This window comes from Lepidochelys olivacea, assembly GCF_965140295.1.
Source record: "Lepidochelys olivacea isolate rLepOli2 genome assembly, chromosome: 6".
In the NCBI taxonomy this organism is placed as follows: domain Eukaryota; kingdom Metazoa; phylum Chordata; order Testudines; family Cheloniidae; genus Lepidochelys; species Lepidochelys olivacea.
The window spans coordinates 3,702,887-3,719,031 of record NC_140416.1 but is presented as its reverse complement, the minus strand read 5'-3'; the positions used below and the strand labels follow the sequence as shown (position 1 = coordinate 3,719,031).

The 16,145-nt window shown below is 55.4% G+C and overlaps 3 protein-coding genes across 10 annotated transcripts in view; all 3 read right to left on the bottom strand.

The window, feature by feature from the left end:
• The window catches only part of LOC311522658 (integrin alpha-D-like), a 48,667-nt gene extending 47,238 nt beyond the window's left edge, over window positions 1-1,429 (bottom strand). The window contains exon 1 of one of the 2 annotated variants that reach the window (XM_084632116.1): window positions 1,298-1,429. The gene's annotated coding sequence lies outside the window, so the exon portion shown is untranslated. The remainder of the gene's footprint in view (window positions 1-1,297) is intronic. The other variant, XM_084632117.1, reaches the window with a different exon arrangement.
• A 449-nt stretch (window positions 1,430-1,878) lies between these two features.
• LOC311522674 (uncharacterized protein) lies at window positions 1,879-5,774 on the bottom strand. 5 transcript variants are annotated; one of them, XM_084632161.1, is made up of 3 exons: window positions 5,753-5,774; window positions 3,510-3,618; window positions 1,879-2,939 (listed from the first exon to the last, which is right to left on the bottom strand). In XM_084632161.1, exon 3 carries the CDS (start codon window positions 2,929-2,931, stop codon window positions 1,882-1,884), a length of 1,050 nt encoding a protein of 349 aa, XP_084488287.1. In that variant the 5' UTR covers window positions 2,932-2,939; window positions 3,510-3,618; window positions 5,753-5,774; the 3' UTR covers window positions 1,879-1,881. The 5 variants fall into 5 exon arrangements, with proteins under 5 accessions (XP_084488287.1, XP_084488285.1, XP_084488286.1 ...); XM_084632159.1 differs by having other exon boundaries at window positions 3,510-3,621; window positions 5,753-5,770; XM_084632160.1 differs by lacking the exon at window positions 5,753-5,774 and adding an exon at window positions 4,990-5,010.
• A 1,418-nt stretch (window positions 5,775-7,192) lies between these two features.
• Window positions 7,193-10,795, bottom strand: LOC311522704 (zinc finger protein 517-like). 3 transcript variants are annotated; one of them, XM_084632192.1, is made up of 4 exons: window positions 10,256-10,794; window positions 9,494-9,620; window positions 8,763-8,867; window positions 7,193-8,179 (listed from the first exon to the last, which is right to left on the bottom strand). In XM_084632192.1, exons 2-4 carry the CDS (start codon window positions 9,525-9,527, stop codon window positions 7,584-7,586), a joined length of 735 nt encoding a protein of 244 aa, XP_084488318.1. In that variant the 5' UTR covers window positions 9,528-9,620; window positions 10,256-10,794; the 3' UTR covers window positions 7,193-7,583. The 3 variants fall into 3 exon arrangements, with proteins under 3 accessions (XP_084488318.1, XP_084488317.1, XP_084488319.1); XM_084632191.1 differs by having other exon boundaries at window positions 10,318-10,794; XM_084632193.1 differs by lacking the exon at window positions 8,763-8,867 and having other exon boundaries at window positions 10,318-10,795.
• Between the last annotated feature and the right edge of the window lie 5,350 nt (window positions 10,796-16,145).

Below are 16,145 nucleotides of genomic sequence, written 5' to 3'. Positions count from 1 at the left end.
ACGAAACATGAATACGCATTTGAAAATGGCAAAAGAAACACACGAAGCCCTTAAGACTCAGCATTTCTCAAACTGGGGTCCCAGTCCAAGAGGGGGTTGCAAGGCTATTGTAGGGGGGTCACGGTATTGCCACCTTTACTTCTGTGCTGCCTTCAGAGCTGGCCAGCAGAAGTGCAGAAGGGTGGCAATACTGTGACCCCCCCCCCCCCCCACAACAGACTTGCGACCCCCTTTTTGGATCAGGACCCGCAGTTTGAGAAATTCTGTGTACTTTTACCGTATAGGGTACTTTTATAGTACAGGATAAAAGTAAATAAAATACCAGATTTCAGAGGGGAGACCAGATTTCATGGTCCATGATATGGCATGAATTTGGTAGGACCCTACTCTTTATATTCCACCAATTGTCCGTAAAAGCATAGATCCCTTTAGGGGTTGCCTCGGCTTCTGGTTCCTTCCTCCCTTCCCCCTGCCCCCACCTACATGTTCCCCGAGAAATAAACAGAACACCTCCTACAGAATACCTGCTGCTTCTGTATTTCCTCCCCTTTTCAATCCTCATTGTCAAATTTCCTAACCCACTTACTTATTCTGCAAGGTAAAAATACTCAGTCATCTATGGACAGGTTTGCAAAAGTCCAGAAACAGCCTCAAGCCTTCCAGGAAACCAGAATTGATGCAGGATTCCTCTCTAGTTAATGGTGGTGTAAAGCTGGAGCGACCATCTTCCCCCATGACCATCTCCCCACACTGAAGTTAAGGCAGTTAGGGCTGGATTCTGATCTCAGAGACCTCAGTGTAAATCCAGAGGGACCTACTGATGTTAATGAAATCAAGGCATAGTCTGATCTCAATGGCCCTCGTATGAATCTGGAATGACCCCGCTGTCATCCATGGAAGATGAGTTACAGCTGGATTCTGATCTCAGTGACCCTGGTGTAAATCTGGAGTGACCTCACTGACGTCAGTCGAATTACACTGATGTAAAATGGCCATGTAAGTGAGAGCAGGATCAGGTTCCTGGCTTCAATGCCCCTAGAAAGAAGAGCTAATGATGGAGACATTGGGGTGAATCCTCACCTGCTGTATCTCACTAGAACTCCATTCACTGCAATGAAACCATGCCAATTCACACCATCTGAGGATCTGACCATTGTATCCCGTCCTCAAGGGGAGTATTGGTCACCCTAGAATCAAACTGCCCTGGGAGAAGAGAGTTGACTCTATTTGAGGCAATGTATCAACTCACCCAAAGTCGTTAGGATGGACCTGAGTGGAGACACTGTATGACACTGACCTTAGTCTAGATACCACCTGGGAAAAACTGGCACTCTTGGATACAGTTGTATCAAATCAACCGGGACAGAAGAATTGACAACGGTGGAAACATTGTACCAAGTTCAGTGACTCTATTGGAGACAACGTATCAATGCACCCAAGGAAAGAGACTGGATCTCAGTGCAGACACTGCATCAAGCGGACCCTGGCCTAGGCACCTCCAGGGAAGAATCGACTCTCTTGGAAACATTGAATCAAATTATTTCGGGAAAGGAGAAATGACCCTGCTGGAAACATTGTATCAAATGTGCCAGGTAAGGGGGGGTGACCCCACTGGAAACACGGAATCAGATGGACCCTGCAGGAGACATTGTTTCAAATCCTCCAGGAGAAGAGCATCAAGGACTCTACTCGCAACACTGTTAATCAGGCTGACCCTGGACAACACACTGTATGAAATCCTCCAAGGGACCAGCCGTGACTAGTGGCACCACCAATCCAAGCTGACCCCGAGGGAGATACTGGGTCAAGTTCCCCAGGAGGCCACGTTGGGATTCCTGGTCCGTGACTGGGGAGCTGAAGGCCCCTCCCTCTGCCCCAGGCTCACAGCGTCTCCCTGGTGTGTGTGCGCCAGTGTTTGACCAGGGTGGAGCTGCGCCCGAAGTCCTTGCCGCACTGGGTGCAGTGGAAGGGTTTCTCACGGCGGTGGCTCCGCTGGTGGTCCGTGTAGTGGGCGTTCTGGGAGAAGCTGCGCCCGCAGTCGGGGCAGACGTAGGGCCGCTCGCCCGTGTGGGTGCGCTGGTGGCGGATGAGGTTGGAGCTGCGGCTGAACTTCTTCCCGCACTCGGGGCACTGGTAGGGCTTCTCGCCGCGCTGGGTGCGCTGGTGCTGGAAGAGGTCAGAGCTGCGGCTGAAGCCCTTCCCGCAGTCGGGGCAGATGTAGGGCCGCTCCCCGGTGTGGACGCGCTGGTGCTTGATGAGGTCCGAGCTGCGGCTGAAGCTCTGACCGCAGTCGGGGCACTGGTAGGGGCGCTCCCCGGTGTGGACGCGCTGGTGCTTCACCAGGTCGGAGCGCTGGCTGAAGCCCTTCCCGCACTCGGGGCACGTGTTGGGCCGCTCCCCGGTGTGGGTCCTCCAGTGCTGGATGAGGGTGGAGCTGCGGCTGAAGCTTTTCCCGCACTCGGTGCACTGGTAGGGGCGCTCCCCCGTGTGCACCCGCTGATGCTGGGCCAGCAGGGAGCTCCGGGTGAAGCTCTTCCCGCACTCGCTGCAGATGGTCGGGGGGGCCTCGCGGCAAGGGGGCTTCCTGGGGGCTCGTCTGGGCTGGGTGGGTGCCAATGGGAGAGGCAGCCCTGGGGGCTTTTCCCACTGAGATTCCAGGGCTGAAGGGGTTGGTGAGCCAGGAGAGCGCTCGGAGGTTCGCCGCAGGGCTGGAACCTGGGATAAAGTCTCATCAGACAACGCCCCATCTGGGTCCTCTTCTACGGACTCATTCCGATCAGACATTACCCCATCTGGGTTTTCTTCTATGGACTCGTTCCCACCAGGCAGCGTCCCATGTGGATCTTCTCCCATGGAAACATCCTCATCAGGTGATGCCCCATCTGGATCTGCTCCCACTGGCCCATGCTGCCGGGGACTCTCCTCATCCATCCTGCCACCTGCAGGGAGAGAGAGAATCTAGCCAGGGCTCATTCCCTGGGGTTGCCAGGTGTCCAGTTTTCAACCAAACACCTGGTCGAAAAGGGACCCTCGCTGGTGTGGTGAAAATGAGCACGTGCGTGAGGGTGGAGGGAGCAGGGTGGGATTTCGGAGAAGGGGCAGGGCCTCCGAAAAGGGGCGGGGCAAGGGTGTTCCTGTTTGTTGGGTCAGAAAGTTGGTCTGCTCAGTTGATAAACTCCCCGGGGGTGGCAAAGGGGTTTGTCACTGAGCAGGGGTTTGTCACCTGAGGAGCGGGAAGTCAATTCCCCTAAACACTTTCCCAGTAAGGAGAGGACAGGCTGGTTCTGCCCCAATAGCCCAGCTGAGCCCTCAGAGAAAGGCTGGGGGAGGGGAGGGCTCCTGCCAGGCTGGGAGCCAGGAATGGCACCTGCCATGAGGACAGGGCATCTGCTGGGGATGATACTGAGTGTGACGAGACAGAACTGGGGGGCTCCCGGTGGCTTTGCTGGGACCCCAGCTGTTCTCTTCACTCCTGGCCACTCTTGGAACCAGTGTCACTCATTGCTCACCTTTGTGGACACCTTTCAGGCTCTCCTGTTCCTCAAGCACCCCGGAGATCCGGGACACATGGCTCTTCCTCTCCCTGCATCTCGGTGATCACGGCAGGGATGGGGAATCCTGCTGGCAGGGAAGGAAATGGGTGAGTTTGTTACATCTCCCCTGAGGGCTCAGTAGAAAAGGCTGCTGCCTGATTGTAAACCTGGCCCTGTTCTGTGCACACAGGTGGGGGCAGATCCAAGCGGAGGTGACATTTCACAAGGGCACTTTTGGGCTCTTCCATAGAGAAGCAGTGATCAAGCCATAATGACAGAGGAGTCCTGCTGTACCTACCTCCCAACCCTCCCCCTGCTGTAACCCCCCAGACCCTACTCCCCTCCCAGAGCTGGGGAGAGAACCCAGCAGCCCTGGCTCCCAGCCCTCCCCCTCCTGTATTCCCCAAACCCTACTCCCCTCCCAGAGCTGGGCAGAGAACCCAGGAGTCCTGGCTCCCAGCCCTCCCCCTCCTGTATTCCCCCAAACCCTACTCCCCTCCCAGAGCTGGGCAGAGAACCCAGGAGTCCTGGCTCCCAGCCCACCCTCTCCTGTAGCCCCCCCAGACCCTACTCCCCTCCCAGAGCTGGGGAGAGAACCCAGGAGTCCTGGCTCCCAGCCCTCCCCCTCCTGTACCCCCCCGACCCTACTCCCCTCCCAGAGCTGGGGAGAGAACCCAGGAGTCCTGGCTCCCAGCCCTCCCCCTCCTGTATTCCCCCGACCCTACTCCCCTCCCAGAGCTGGGGAGAGAACCCAGGAGTCCTGGCTCCCAGCCCTCCCCCTCCTGTACCCCCCCGACCCCACCCCCTCCCTTTGGCGGTGCTCGGGGTTATTTGAAAGCCACATCCCTGCAGCTCAGCTGCTCTCTACCCCCCATCCGGGGCACAGGGCTCCGCCTGCGGGACTCCCGACGGAGGCGAACCCCTGCCCGGAGGGGCAGAAGCTCCGTCCGCCGGGGTCCGGGCCGAGGAGCCGCTCACCCGGCTGCCAGCCGCAGCTCAGCGGGGACAGGATGCGGTGCGCCGGCAACCCGGTCCCCAGGAAATCTTCCCGGCCCCACCGTTCCTGCTGCCCGGGAACGAGCCCGGACCCCCGGGTTCTCGCCCCAGCTCTGCGAGGGGAGCCCGGACCCCCGGGTTCTCGCCCCAGCTCTGCGAGGGGAGCCCGGACCCCCGGGTTCTCGCCCCAGCTCTGCGAGGGGAGCCCGGACCCCCGGGTTCTCGCCCCAGCTCTGCGAGGGGAGCCCGGACCCCCGGGTTCTCGCCCCAGCTCTGCGAGGGGAGCCCGGACCCCCGGGTTCTCGCCCCAGCTCTGCGAGGGGAGTGGGGGCTGGGAGCCAGGACCCCTGGGTTCTCTCTTGTAAAAAATGACCTGATTTAATAATGTCTGGGGTTATAGGAACAGGGGCAGGGAATTTTTGTTTAATGCCTGCTTTTTAAAAAAAATAAGAAAATGCACCTTTTATAGTTTTCTCTGCCTCTTGTGGCTGGTCCACATGGAAGATAACAGCCTTCTACAGCTGCATGCTAATACTCCTTTATCTCAAGCAGTAGAGGCCCATGCTGTGGACTTTAAGGGCCTAGCTTCCAATCCTGCTGATAAGTGAGCGGGGGAAGCTTTGTTAAACTTGCATTGTTTGCAACCCAGAGATTGCAGCATTATGTCAGAGCCTGGAAGTGAAATGGATTAGAAACAAAAAGGAAATTGACTGGACCCGATTCATTGCCTCACCTGCATGAAATGCAAAAAGGAAAGCATGCAGCCGGCATGAATCCCTCCTGCCCTGTATGTTGTGTTGCGACTTATTCCTGTTGCAAAGCGAATTTAAAATGCCCCCACGGGGGTGAGTGGTGGATTCTGACCTGTTGTGTTTTTGACTCACTTTGCCCAAATGTGGAAAAAGATATGAGGTCGTGGAGAGTCTCTTCTAATTAGGCCAGTTCAGCCATGTCAGATCCCACACTCAGGTATGTTTACTGTGTGTGGAGTAATAATAGATTAATACATTTTAAGGCAAGAAAGGGCCATTAGGATCATCTTAATCTGACCTGCTAACACAGGCCCGAACATTTCTCTTAGTAGCTCCTGCATCCATCTCATAACTGCTGGTGGAGCTAGATCGTTTGAAGAGAAATGTCCAGTCTTGATTTCGAGTGATAAAAGAATCCACCACATTCCCAGATAAATTACGGTTAATCCCCTTGAGTGTTAAAAATCAGACCTTTATTTCCTGTTGGAATTCACCTCCTCTCAGCTCCCAGCCTTTCGATCGTGCTATACAGTTGCCTGCTAATATTTAATGATCTCAACGACTGTGTTTATTTAACAGAAATAATTCCACTGAGCTCGGTTGAAAATGGTCGAAGGAAGGCAAAGGCATTCTTATCCAGAGCCACTCCACCCCAAAGGATTACATCATCAGAACAGGCACTCATTGGTGATCGGATCCCAAAGACAGGGGGAGGTTTCTGTAGGTGCTCAGAGAGGGAGCATTTTCTCCCTTCTCTGGGATGAGATGCCCTGTTGCAATGAATATGCACAAGATAGGGAAGTGCCAATATTTCTCCAGAGACCTGCTGGGGATGACACTGAGTGAGGGGAGACAGAAGTGGGGGGCTCCCGCTGGCTTGGCTGGGACCCCAGCTTCCCCCTTCACTCCGAGCCGGTGTCCCTCATTCCTCTTAACTCTGGATTTCCTGGGATTATTAGTTATTAAAATAATCAGTTTTACCAAGACATCAGTGCCTTGCAAATTTTTAACGGTGAGGGGAATTAACCAGTGGAACAATTTACCAATGGCTGTGGTGGATTCTCCATCCCTGGCAATTTTTAAATCCAGATTGGAAGTTTTTCTAAAAGATCTGCTCTTGTTCAAACAGGGATTAATTCACGAAAGTTGTATGGCTTGTGTTATACAGGAGATCAGAGGAGATGATCTAATGGTCCCTTACAGTCTATGAATCCTTACAGTTTATTCCAGTAGTGTCTAGTGATCCCAGTTTCACTCAGGGCCCTTGTTGTGCTGAAAAGAGGGGCCCCAGGTCCAGAAAGGGGGGCTCCAGGTCCAACAAGGGGTAAGATTAAACCCCTCATTCAACACTAAAGAGTTGAAAGCGGTCTGGGCTTTCATGTCAAATTACTGCTGACTTAATCCCATAGTAACAATAACCAAATCTCTTTATCCTAGTGTGGAAGTAGAGAAAAGGATAAAGGGAATTTGAACGCAGATATCTTGACTTCTAGGAATAAAGTTAAGAGTCAGGCTAACACTAGCTCTAATAATGTGAGATTTCAGGCAGGCCCTGGGCGAGTGGAACAAGAAAACCGGTAAGAGATGCTGTTTTTCGACCTTGTGTTAGATAAGAATGGAATACACACTGCTGAGAAAAGGAAGACGTCAGAAGGAATATGTATAAACAGGATGTGGTTGTTGATCATTATTGTTGGTAACAAAAGGTACAAATGCTTGCCCTAATTGTTTATCTAACGGAGACCTGCCCAGGGAGAGGAATCCCTGCCCATCTGTATTCTCCTATGCAACTGCTCATAATAAAGCTGCCTCTGGCTTGTTGCTTCCAAGTCAGAGTGAGGACATTGTTTTCTTCCACACTCGTATTAAAGATACACAAAAAGAAGGAAAACCAGTGAAGGCTGTGAAAAGTAAAGTCTTAAGTAAGGCTTTTATTTTTTACAGTCACCCTTATTCCCTTTCCTTTGAGCTGTAAGGTTTCTCTTTAAGCTTGTCTGACAGTCTTTTGGTGGCCAAGAGGTGGTGGCAGCCCCGTCTAATTATCATCAACCAATCACAACACATTTTGCTGCCTGCAGCCAGTGACTTTCCCTGGAGCTTTGCAGAAGCCTCCGCGGGACCCCACTGCAGCAGAGGGCCCGGCCCTGGCGCTCCAGCATCACATTGGAGGCAATACCCAACCCGGGAATGGCAGCGTCCCACCCCCAGCGCATGGTGCAGCCCTGATCTCTACGGCCGGGGCGGCCCCCATGGGGGAGCACTGCAGCAGCCTCCTCCTCGGTGTGTCCCTGGTGGTGCCGGGTCAGCCGGTGCTTGCGGCAGAAGCTCCTCCCGCACCGGGCGTGGAGGTAGGGCCGCTCCCCCGCATGGAGGCGCCGGGGCTGCGCCAGGTTGGAGCGGAGAGGCAGACGCCTTTCCCGCCGTCGAGGCCGCGGACGGGGGTCTCGCCAGTGCGGGCACGCCGGTGCTCGATCCGGTTGGAGCTCTGGCCGAAGGCAGCGCACAGGTAGGGCCGCTGGCTCGTGCGGGTGCACAGGTGGGTGGCCAAGTGCGGCTTCTGCCGGAAGCTCTTGTCGCACTCGGTGCAGCCGTCGGGCCTCCCGGAGCCCTTGCTGCGCTCAGGGGCCCTCCCGTGGTCCCTGGGCCGAGGCGGCCTCGCCGCGGCCGAGGGCTCGAAGAGGATGCCCAGTAGCCGGCCGAAGCCTCGCTCCTGGCGGCTGGATGTAGCAGATCTGCCAGGCGGGGGTGCCCCGGGCTGGCTCCCCCAAGCCCTGCCCTGGCTGGGGTTCTGCATGGCCCACTTCCGGGCTATCCCTGGGAAGGTCTGCTGGGGCTGCAGCCTCTTGAGGCTTCCCTGGATGGGATTCTCCTGGCTCTGCCTCCAGCGCCTCTCGCCTCCTGGGAAAGGAAGAGAGATTCAGAGATGAAGGTGTAAATGGGCAGAGCCCCATTACTGACTCCAGGGGAGCACTGCTGATTTACACCCTCTGGGGATCTGGCCCCACGGACTCCAGCAGAGCAACACTGATTTACACCCTCCAGGGATCTGGCCCCACTGACTCCAGGCCAGAAGGGGACCATAACATGATCATGGAGTTTGATGTCCTTCAAGGAACACATTGAGAAAATTTCACGGAGTAATTCCTCAAGAGAATACAGCCGGGACTCGTTCCCTGCGCCAGTGAGAGAGGGGTCAGCAAAAGGGTTTGTCACTGAGCAGAAAACCTGATGGGCAGGAAGCAAATCCCCCCAAAACCCTTCCTCGGGGCTGCCCCAACATCCCAGCTAAGCCCTCAGAGAAAGGCTGGGGGAGGGAAGGGCTCTTGCCAGGGGTGGGATCCAGGAGTGACACCTGCCGTGAGGACACAGACCTGCTGGGGATGACACTGAGTGAGGGGAGACAGAAGTGGGGGGCTCCCGCTGGCTTGGCTGGAACCCCAGCTTCCCCCTTCACTCCAAGCCGGTGTCCCTCATTCCTCACCTGTGAGGGTGATCTCCCTTTCCTCAGAGCCCTGGAAAGCCGGGACCCTCGGCTCTTCCCCTCGCTCCATCCAGGAGATCACAGCCAGGTCGGGGACAGGGAATCCTGCTCGGGGGAAGGAAACAGGCGAGACGGGGCTCGCTGAAATCTCCCCCAAGGGCTCGGTGCAGAGAATTCACCCTGATTTTAATCCCAGCCCCGCTCTCTGTGGGGGGACACGGGATCAGAGTGGAGGGGGAAAGTTCACAGGGACCCTTTGGGGGCAGGGAGATGCCTGTGGGCAGGTGGGCTGTGCCCCCTGTGAGGGAGACAGGGCTCTGCATTATGCTCCATGGGGCACGGATTGTCTCTGCTCTGGGTCTGTGCAGCACCGAGCACAGTGGGGGCCTGGGCCCATGACTGGGTTTCTTAGGCATTACTGTAATACACCTAATAAATAATGTACAGTGCCCAGCAAAATGCGGTCCTGGCCCATGACTGGGGTTCCTAGGGATTACCATAATACACTTAATATATAATATACAGCACCCAGCACAGTGCCGTGGCTGAGGCTCAGAGGTGCTAGAGCCATATAAATACAATACATCCCAGTGGTCAGAGGTGGAGGTCTGGGGGCTTCAGGGGCCACTCCCCCAGAAATCTATAGGGCTCGGGAAGAGTCATGAGCTGAAGCCTCCCTGGGTGCATAAGCCCCCCCAAATCCCCAGGGAGCAGGGGCAGTGCCGGCTCACCCAGTGAGATGAGAGCCTGGTAGTTCTCCTGCATGACGTCCCTGTAGAGCTGCCTCTGCCCTTCGTCCAGGAGCCCCCACTCCTCCCGGGAGAAACACACGGCCACCTCCTCGAACCCCACCGGCACCTGGCGAGTGATTCCAGGGCAGACAGTGAAAACAACGCTGTTCACATTCTCCATTGTGTAACTCCCCAAATGCCACTGCAGCGACCATGGATAGTCCCCAACCGGATCTATCCCGTCCCCCCTGCCCTGAGCCAGCCAGTCCCCCTGCCCTGGGGCTGGACCAGAGCCGGCGCCCCCTAGAGGGGAAAGACCCCCTTCCCCATCCCCCTTGAGCCAGCCAGTCCCCCTGCCCTGGGGCTGGACCAGAGCCGGCACCCCCTAGAGGGGAAAGACCCCCCCTCCCCATCCCCCTTGAGCCAGCCAGTCCCCCTGCCCTGGGGCTGGACCAGAGCCGGCGCCCCCTAGAGGGGAAAGACCCCCTTCCCCATCCCCCTTGAGCCAGCCAGTCCCCCTGCCCTGGGGCTGGACCAGAGCCGGCGCCCCCTAGAGGGGAAAGACCCCCTTCCCCATCCCCCTTGAGCCAGCCAGTCCCCCTGCCCTGGGGCTGGACCAGAGTCGGCGCCCCCTAGAGGGGAAAGGCCTTGTGCCCCATTTCCCACTGTCCCCCTGCTCCGAATTAGCCGCCCCCCCCCCGCCCGAAGATCGGTTCTGATTCCCCAGTAGGGTTAGGGAACATTTCTAACCCCACTACATACTTCTTATTAACCGGGTTTGTTACAGTAGCGCCCAAGGGCAGAGCTCAGGGAGTGTTTCCTACCGGGGCTGCCATCCCCCCCCCCCCAGCTGTCTGGGTCTCCTGCTGGGGGTGGGGGGGGTCCTTCTCCCCTCTCCTCCTCACTCTCCCTGCCTCCTGCTCCGCCGATCTTCCTCTCCGCTCCCTTCCTCCGCATCTGCTCCCCGGCCGGGACACACCGGGGGCCCAGCCCGCCTCTGTCCCTGGGGGGCAGCCCTAGGAGCCTGGCTCCTACAGCAGGGCAGGCTAGACGAGCACAGCGCTCCCTCCCGTCTGGCCTCTCCCCTGAGGACCCAGGAGTCCGGGCAATCAGCACCGTTATAAACACCATCCCTGGGGAAACATCCCAGCCTCTGCTGGTTCCTGCCGCAGACTAGCTCCGGCTCCAGCGCCGCCCGGGACAGATCGGCTCCGTGCCCCGGGCCCCCCTGCACCCGGAGCCAGCCGCGGCGTGGGGGCAGGGGGCTGGGGGCGCTGCGCTGCTGGGCTAGCCGGGCTGGAGTCTCCGGAGGCGCCCGGGTGCCCAGAGGAAGGATTTCCCGGGGACACCCAGCCCAGAGGCTCCCACTTTGGATCCCATCATCCCGGGGAATCCTTAGCCCAATGCCCTGCGGGCCCCCCCCCCCCCCAGTTAGCAGCCTCCGGGCGGGCGGGGAGCGGGAGGGTGCTAGTTTACCGGGGGGGGGGGGGAGCAGGGAATCAGGACTCCTGGGTTCTAACCCCAGCTCTGGGTGAGCGGGGTTGAATGGGTGAGATTCAGGACCAGGGGGATCCAGTGGGTTTGAGCAGGGGGAGTCAGCAGGACTCCTGGGTTCTATCGCTGTGTTGGGGGCTGTCGTGGGTTACCGCAGAGGCTGGGAGTCAGGACGCCGGGGTTCTGCTCCGGGTGGGGAGGGGGTGGGGGTGTAAAGGGTGAGAGCCGAGGCTGGGAGTCAGGACTCCTGGCTTTTATTCCCTGTTTCTATTCCCTTTGTTCCCTGCAAGGGGCACTGCCCCTCCCCCCAGAAATCTCACTGCCTCCAGGGGACCCCTTGAACATTTCCCCCTGCTTAGATCCAACATCCCTCCACTACAGAGAACGGGGCTGGGGTTAAAATCAGGGCACGGTCTCTGTACCGAGCCCTCAGGGGAGATTTCACCAAGCGCCCTCTCCCTCGCCTGTTTCCTTCCCCACCAGCCGGATTCCCTGAGGGGCCCATAATCTCCCGCATGGAGCCAGGGGAAGAGCCGAGGGTCCCAGATCTCCAGGGCTCCCAGGAAAGGGAGATCCCCAGAGGTGCCCACACCGGCGAGGAATCAGCAGCACTGGCTCGGAGTGAAGGGGAAAGCTGCGGTCCCAGCAAAGCCGCCGGGAGCCCCCCCCCCCCCCCAATTCTGTCACATCTCATTCAGTCTCATCCCCAGCAGGTGCCTTGTCCTCCTGGCAGGTGTCATCCCTGGATCTCCCAGGTCTACGCTGTTGGGTCTGATGGCCTCTACTCATCTATCTTTGAAATTGTGGCTCAGGGACACTTTCATCGACAGAGGGTCGAGGGTTCTGCTCCCACCCCCGGGATGTGGCTGCAGCCTGAACAAAGTTCTGTAAGATATTGAGTTTTCAGGACCACAGTCTTAGCTGGGGTCAATCCACTGTAACACCACACGTGGATCACGGGTCACTAACTCTAGGACCGTTGGATCTCACAGCCTGAGACACGAATATCTGAGCAAAAACATTTTCGCTCATAAACCTTTTACTTCACCCAGCCACTAGAGGGTGATAAAGGCCTGCACTGTTTAATCATGGTGGATTACACCCACAGCAGCTGCTCTTCTATCCCTTCATTTCATCTTTAGGCTGCAGTGGGAATCATTTAGGCTGAAGGTGAAATCAATGGGCAGAAGCAAGCTTCCCATGACGGTTGGTTGGGAATTTCTTTCTGACAATTCCCCCCACCCAAAAAAAAAAACAACCCACCAAATCCTCAAAACTGAAACTATTTGCGGGCAAGGGTGGGTTTTAATGAACTTCCCCACTAGGGAAGAGCGTAGAACATCTTGAAAAAGTCCCCCTTTGACATTGTTTAGGGTAAAAAGGTTTGGGTATTTTGGGTTCCAAATGACTTCACAGAATTTAAAACTTAAAATAAAAAAAGGAAAAATAAGGTCCAAATTGAAACAAAAGGTTTCAAAATGACTTTGAAACCTGAACAAATTTATTTTTCAGTTTGTCAATTTGCAGACAGCTTTGAGATTTCAATTTTTTGTCCCTATTCAGGACAGGAAAGTTTTTCAAAATCTTGAACATTTTGGCTGGACAGAAAAACCATTTTCTACTCAGCCCGACTTCTGATAGCGCACACCCAGAATGCTTTCTGAGGATTTCTCATCGACAGACATGGCTATTGCATGCACCTGGGTCTTTACTTTCTTTTTGTGTCTGTTTTTGCCAGCATGAATCAGTGTTTTTTATTGACATGATTCCTACTAAAATATAACCGTTGCATTTTTTTTTAAAAGGGGAGAGAGGTCTTTTTTTTCCCGCACTGTGATAAATTTTACTAGGGCTCCATTTCAACCAGGGAAGTCATTAAAGGTTATAATAAAACTTAGTGAAAGCTAGATCTGGGTTCTAGAATCTGTCTATCCATTCGTATACACATCCATCCATCCCTGTACACATCTATCTAATCTAATCTATCTATCAATCCATCCCCATACACCCCCTCTATCTATCTATCTCTCTTCTTCTTTAGATCCTCATTTGCTGATCCAGCTAATTTATCCAATCTGTCTAATACTGATAAATCCTGAATGCTAGGATCTATCTTTCTATCCATCCATCTCCCTTTACACACCCACCGATCTACAGATGAAACGTGCTATATAAGAGTTGGGTATTCTCTCTCTCGTACACATCTCTCTCTCTCTCTAAGACTTTCCTCACTGTGGTCTCTGAACACCTCATTACCCCAGTATTTTGATTTTTAAACACCCCACCTCTCCCCGGCACAGGGAATGAGCCCTGGCTGGATTCTCTCGCTCTCTCACAGCAGGTGCTGGGACGGCAGAGGAGAATCCCCAGCAGGAAGGGCTGGCAGGAGTGGAGCCGCACGAGATGTCCCAGAGCGGGAGACCCCCTGGGGGAGAGACCCACTCAGCAGGGATGAGGCTCCTGGGAAGACAAGCCAGGCGAAAAACCCTACACGTGCTCCTGCTGTGGAAGAGCTTCAGCTGGCTCTCCCACCTGGCCATCCACCAGCACCCTCACCAATGCACCAAGTACGGGAAGAGCTTTGGCCAGAGCACTGCGCCGATCCAGCACCAGGGCACCTACACGGGCGAGCGGCTCTACGAGTGCGCAGAGTGTGGGGAAAACTTCATCCAGAGCACCGTGCTGATCCAGCACCAAGGCACCCACATATTCCAGGTGCCATTTGGGATTTAACTGGTAGAGGTGGCAATGTCATCCGGGTCCCCCTCTGTGGCCTGGCCAGGACATCTTTCAGGATCAAGACGACGAAGGTCCAGGGTACGAGGAGACGGTGAGGGTGGCATCTATCATGGCGAAGCACCTCCTTCGCCTTCTCTTGTCTTGCTGTCAGCCAGCATCATGGTGGGCAGCTTTTCCCAAAAATCTTTTCTCTTTAAGGACCCCAGAAGGAGAGTGATGGATGGAGCAGCCCATCTTCTCATTGTTTTGCCCACCAGTTAGGCCTAATTTCTGAGATACCAATTTGGTCCATTGATTTCCGGTCCCTCACACCTCTTTCTTACCAGACATGATCATAACACAGTGCTTGAGTTATAGCAACAGGCCTTTCTGTGTTTGGACTAACTCAGCCTTTCCACCTCTCTTTTGTACCTTTCCCCCTCCGCATTTGTCATTGTGCATCTTTCTGACCTTTTATAAACTGTCACTCGCTTTTTACAGATGAGCTCACAATTAGGGTACATTTACAGGCCCAGTTATCACCACAGGAATTAACCACTGGACCAACTTACCAAGGACCGTGGTGGATTCGCCATCGCTAGCAATTTTTAAATCGAGACTGGATACGTCATTCTAAAAGGTCGGCTCTGGTTCAAACAGGGATTCACTCAGAGACGTTCTCTGGCCTGTGTTACACAGGAGATCAGACCAGATGATCACAGTGGTCCCTCCTGGCCTTGGACTCAATATTAGCACAGGACTAACCTAGGCTGTAACTCGGTTTGTGCCCCATCCACACACACACACCCTGTCACCTGAGTCTAGTGCTGCTTCCAACCCAGGCTGGATGGCCCAGCTGGGGCTATGGCTTGAAGCTCTGGTGAAGCTTTCACTGAGGCTGGTCACCAGCCCACTTTGCAGTGAGGCCACAGGATACACCCACCAAGTGCTGATAATCCTCCAGTGCCTTCCCACAACTCCCTCGTGTGCGCGGAAGCACGGACAAGTTCTCCCACGGTGCACTGGGAAAGAATCCTAGCGTGGCTCAGCTTAGTGCAGCCCAAAGCACCATGGGACGTGCCCCCCAAAAGTCCGAGTCGCACGCATGGAGGAAGGCAGCACAGGAAAGGATGCAGTAACTTGGGCAGGGCTTTGCAATGTGGGGGGAATCCCTGTGCACCCCAGAGGCGGTTGCATCTCAGTGCTGGGTGAGGGACCTTGGTGCGTACAGTGCTGGGTCTTCCATGGAGCTGGAAGGCAGTAGGGAAGGACCCAGGCTTAGCGGTAGTGCTGAGCTGGCCAGGTGGTTTTGTCTTTTGGAGAAGCATCAAGGGAAGGCGCTGAAGGCAGATGGATGAAATGACACTGCTTTTAAAGCAGGAGGTCTCCACCTGGCTGGAAAGAGCCAGCTGTCCCCATTCAAACTGGTTTTCCCCGTCACAGATCCACAGGATCGGTGCTATGGTCCCTGCTTTAGAACAGTCTCTAGGAGGATCCCTTCAGTGAGCCAGACACCCAGTGGTCTCACTCTTCCTCCAGGCTAAGCCATGTGACTTCACCGCCCCCTTAGGCTGGTCCTCTGGGCCTCAGCTCTCCTGCTTCACACCATCAGCCCACTGAGACAGACCCCTGAAGGAGACTTGTACAGGTACAATCTGAGGGAGCAATGCACCTCCGCCAGCATCTGCAGGGACACTCAGCCAGCATTGTCACACGGCAGGGTTTTAGTCAGCTGGAGCATGGCATAGGAAGTCCGTGGTTAGCAGAGAGAAGTGAAAGTTAAAGCATAGGCCATTCTGGGTAGCCAGAACCCAGCCAAGCTGTACTGACCCCCATCGTTCAAATTGTGTCTGTCCCTGCATCAGATCGTCTTTGTTAGACTTCCAGATGTGCCCCCGACTGCTTCCGGCAGCCCACACTTGACTTCCACCTCACCCCCCCAGTCCTCTGTTCCCAAGCTGGGGAGATGCGGCTCAGACCCCTGCTGAGAGGCAGGGAAGTCCATATCTCTCTGGGTCTTTGGTAGCCAGGTTTCAATGTCCCAGGGATTGGATCTGCCATGGTCTTCTCAAGAGCTGCATTCACGTGGGATCTAATGCCTCAGCCAATGAGGCACCATTCACACCCAGGTCGGAGCCTGTCCCAAGAGCAAACAGTCCCTTTTCACCCACTAGGTAACAATGCAGCAGATAGGGGAAACTGAGGCACACATAGGTGTCATAAAAACATTACAAAAATTCCCACTTTTTCACACATCCCTTTGCCAGTGGAAAACCTGGTATCTGAGAGCCCCCCACAGGCCTTGAAGATGCGGAAGGTGAAAAGAGCCTGGGATTTCATTCAAGTAAAGACCCTGTCCTCTGTTCAGATTAAAGTATGTGGGGGCTGGGAGCCAGGACTCCTAGGTTCTATCCCTACCTCTGGGATCTAGTGGATTAGG

Bases quoted from the DNA above. Each gene is read 5' to 3' on its own strand.
- LOC311522674 (XM_084632161.1), bottom strand. From the start codon at position 2,931: ATGGATGAGGAGAGTCCCCGGCAGCATGGGCCAGTGGGAGCAGATCCA.
- LOC311522704 (XM_084632191.1), bottom strand. The intron at 8,868-9,493 runs GTGAGCCGGCAC...TCCCCCGAGCAG, and splicing joins CCAGGCTCTCATCTCACTGG to GATTCCCTGTCCCCGACCTG. The intron at 8,180-8,762 runs GTGAGGAATGAG...TTCCTTTCCCAG, and splicing joins AAGGGAGATCACCCTCACAG to GAGGCGAGAGGCGCTGGAGG.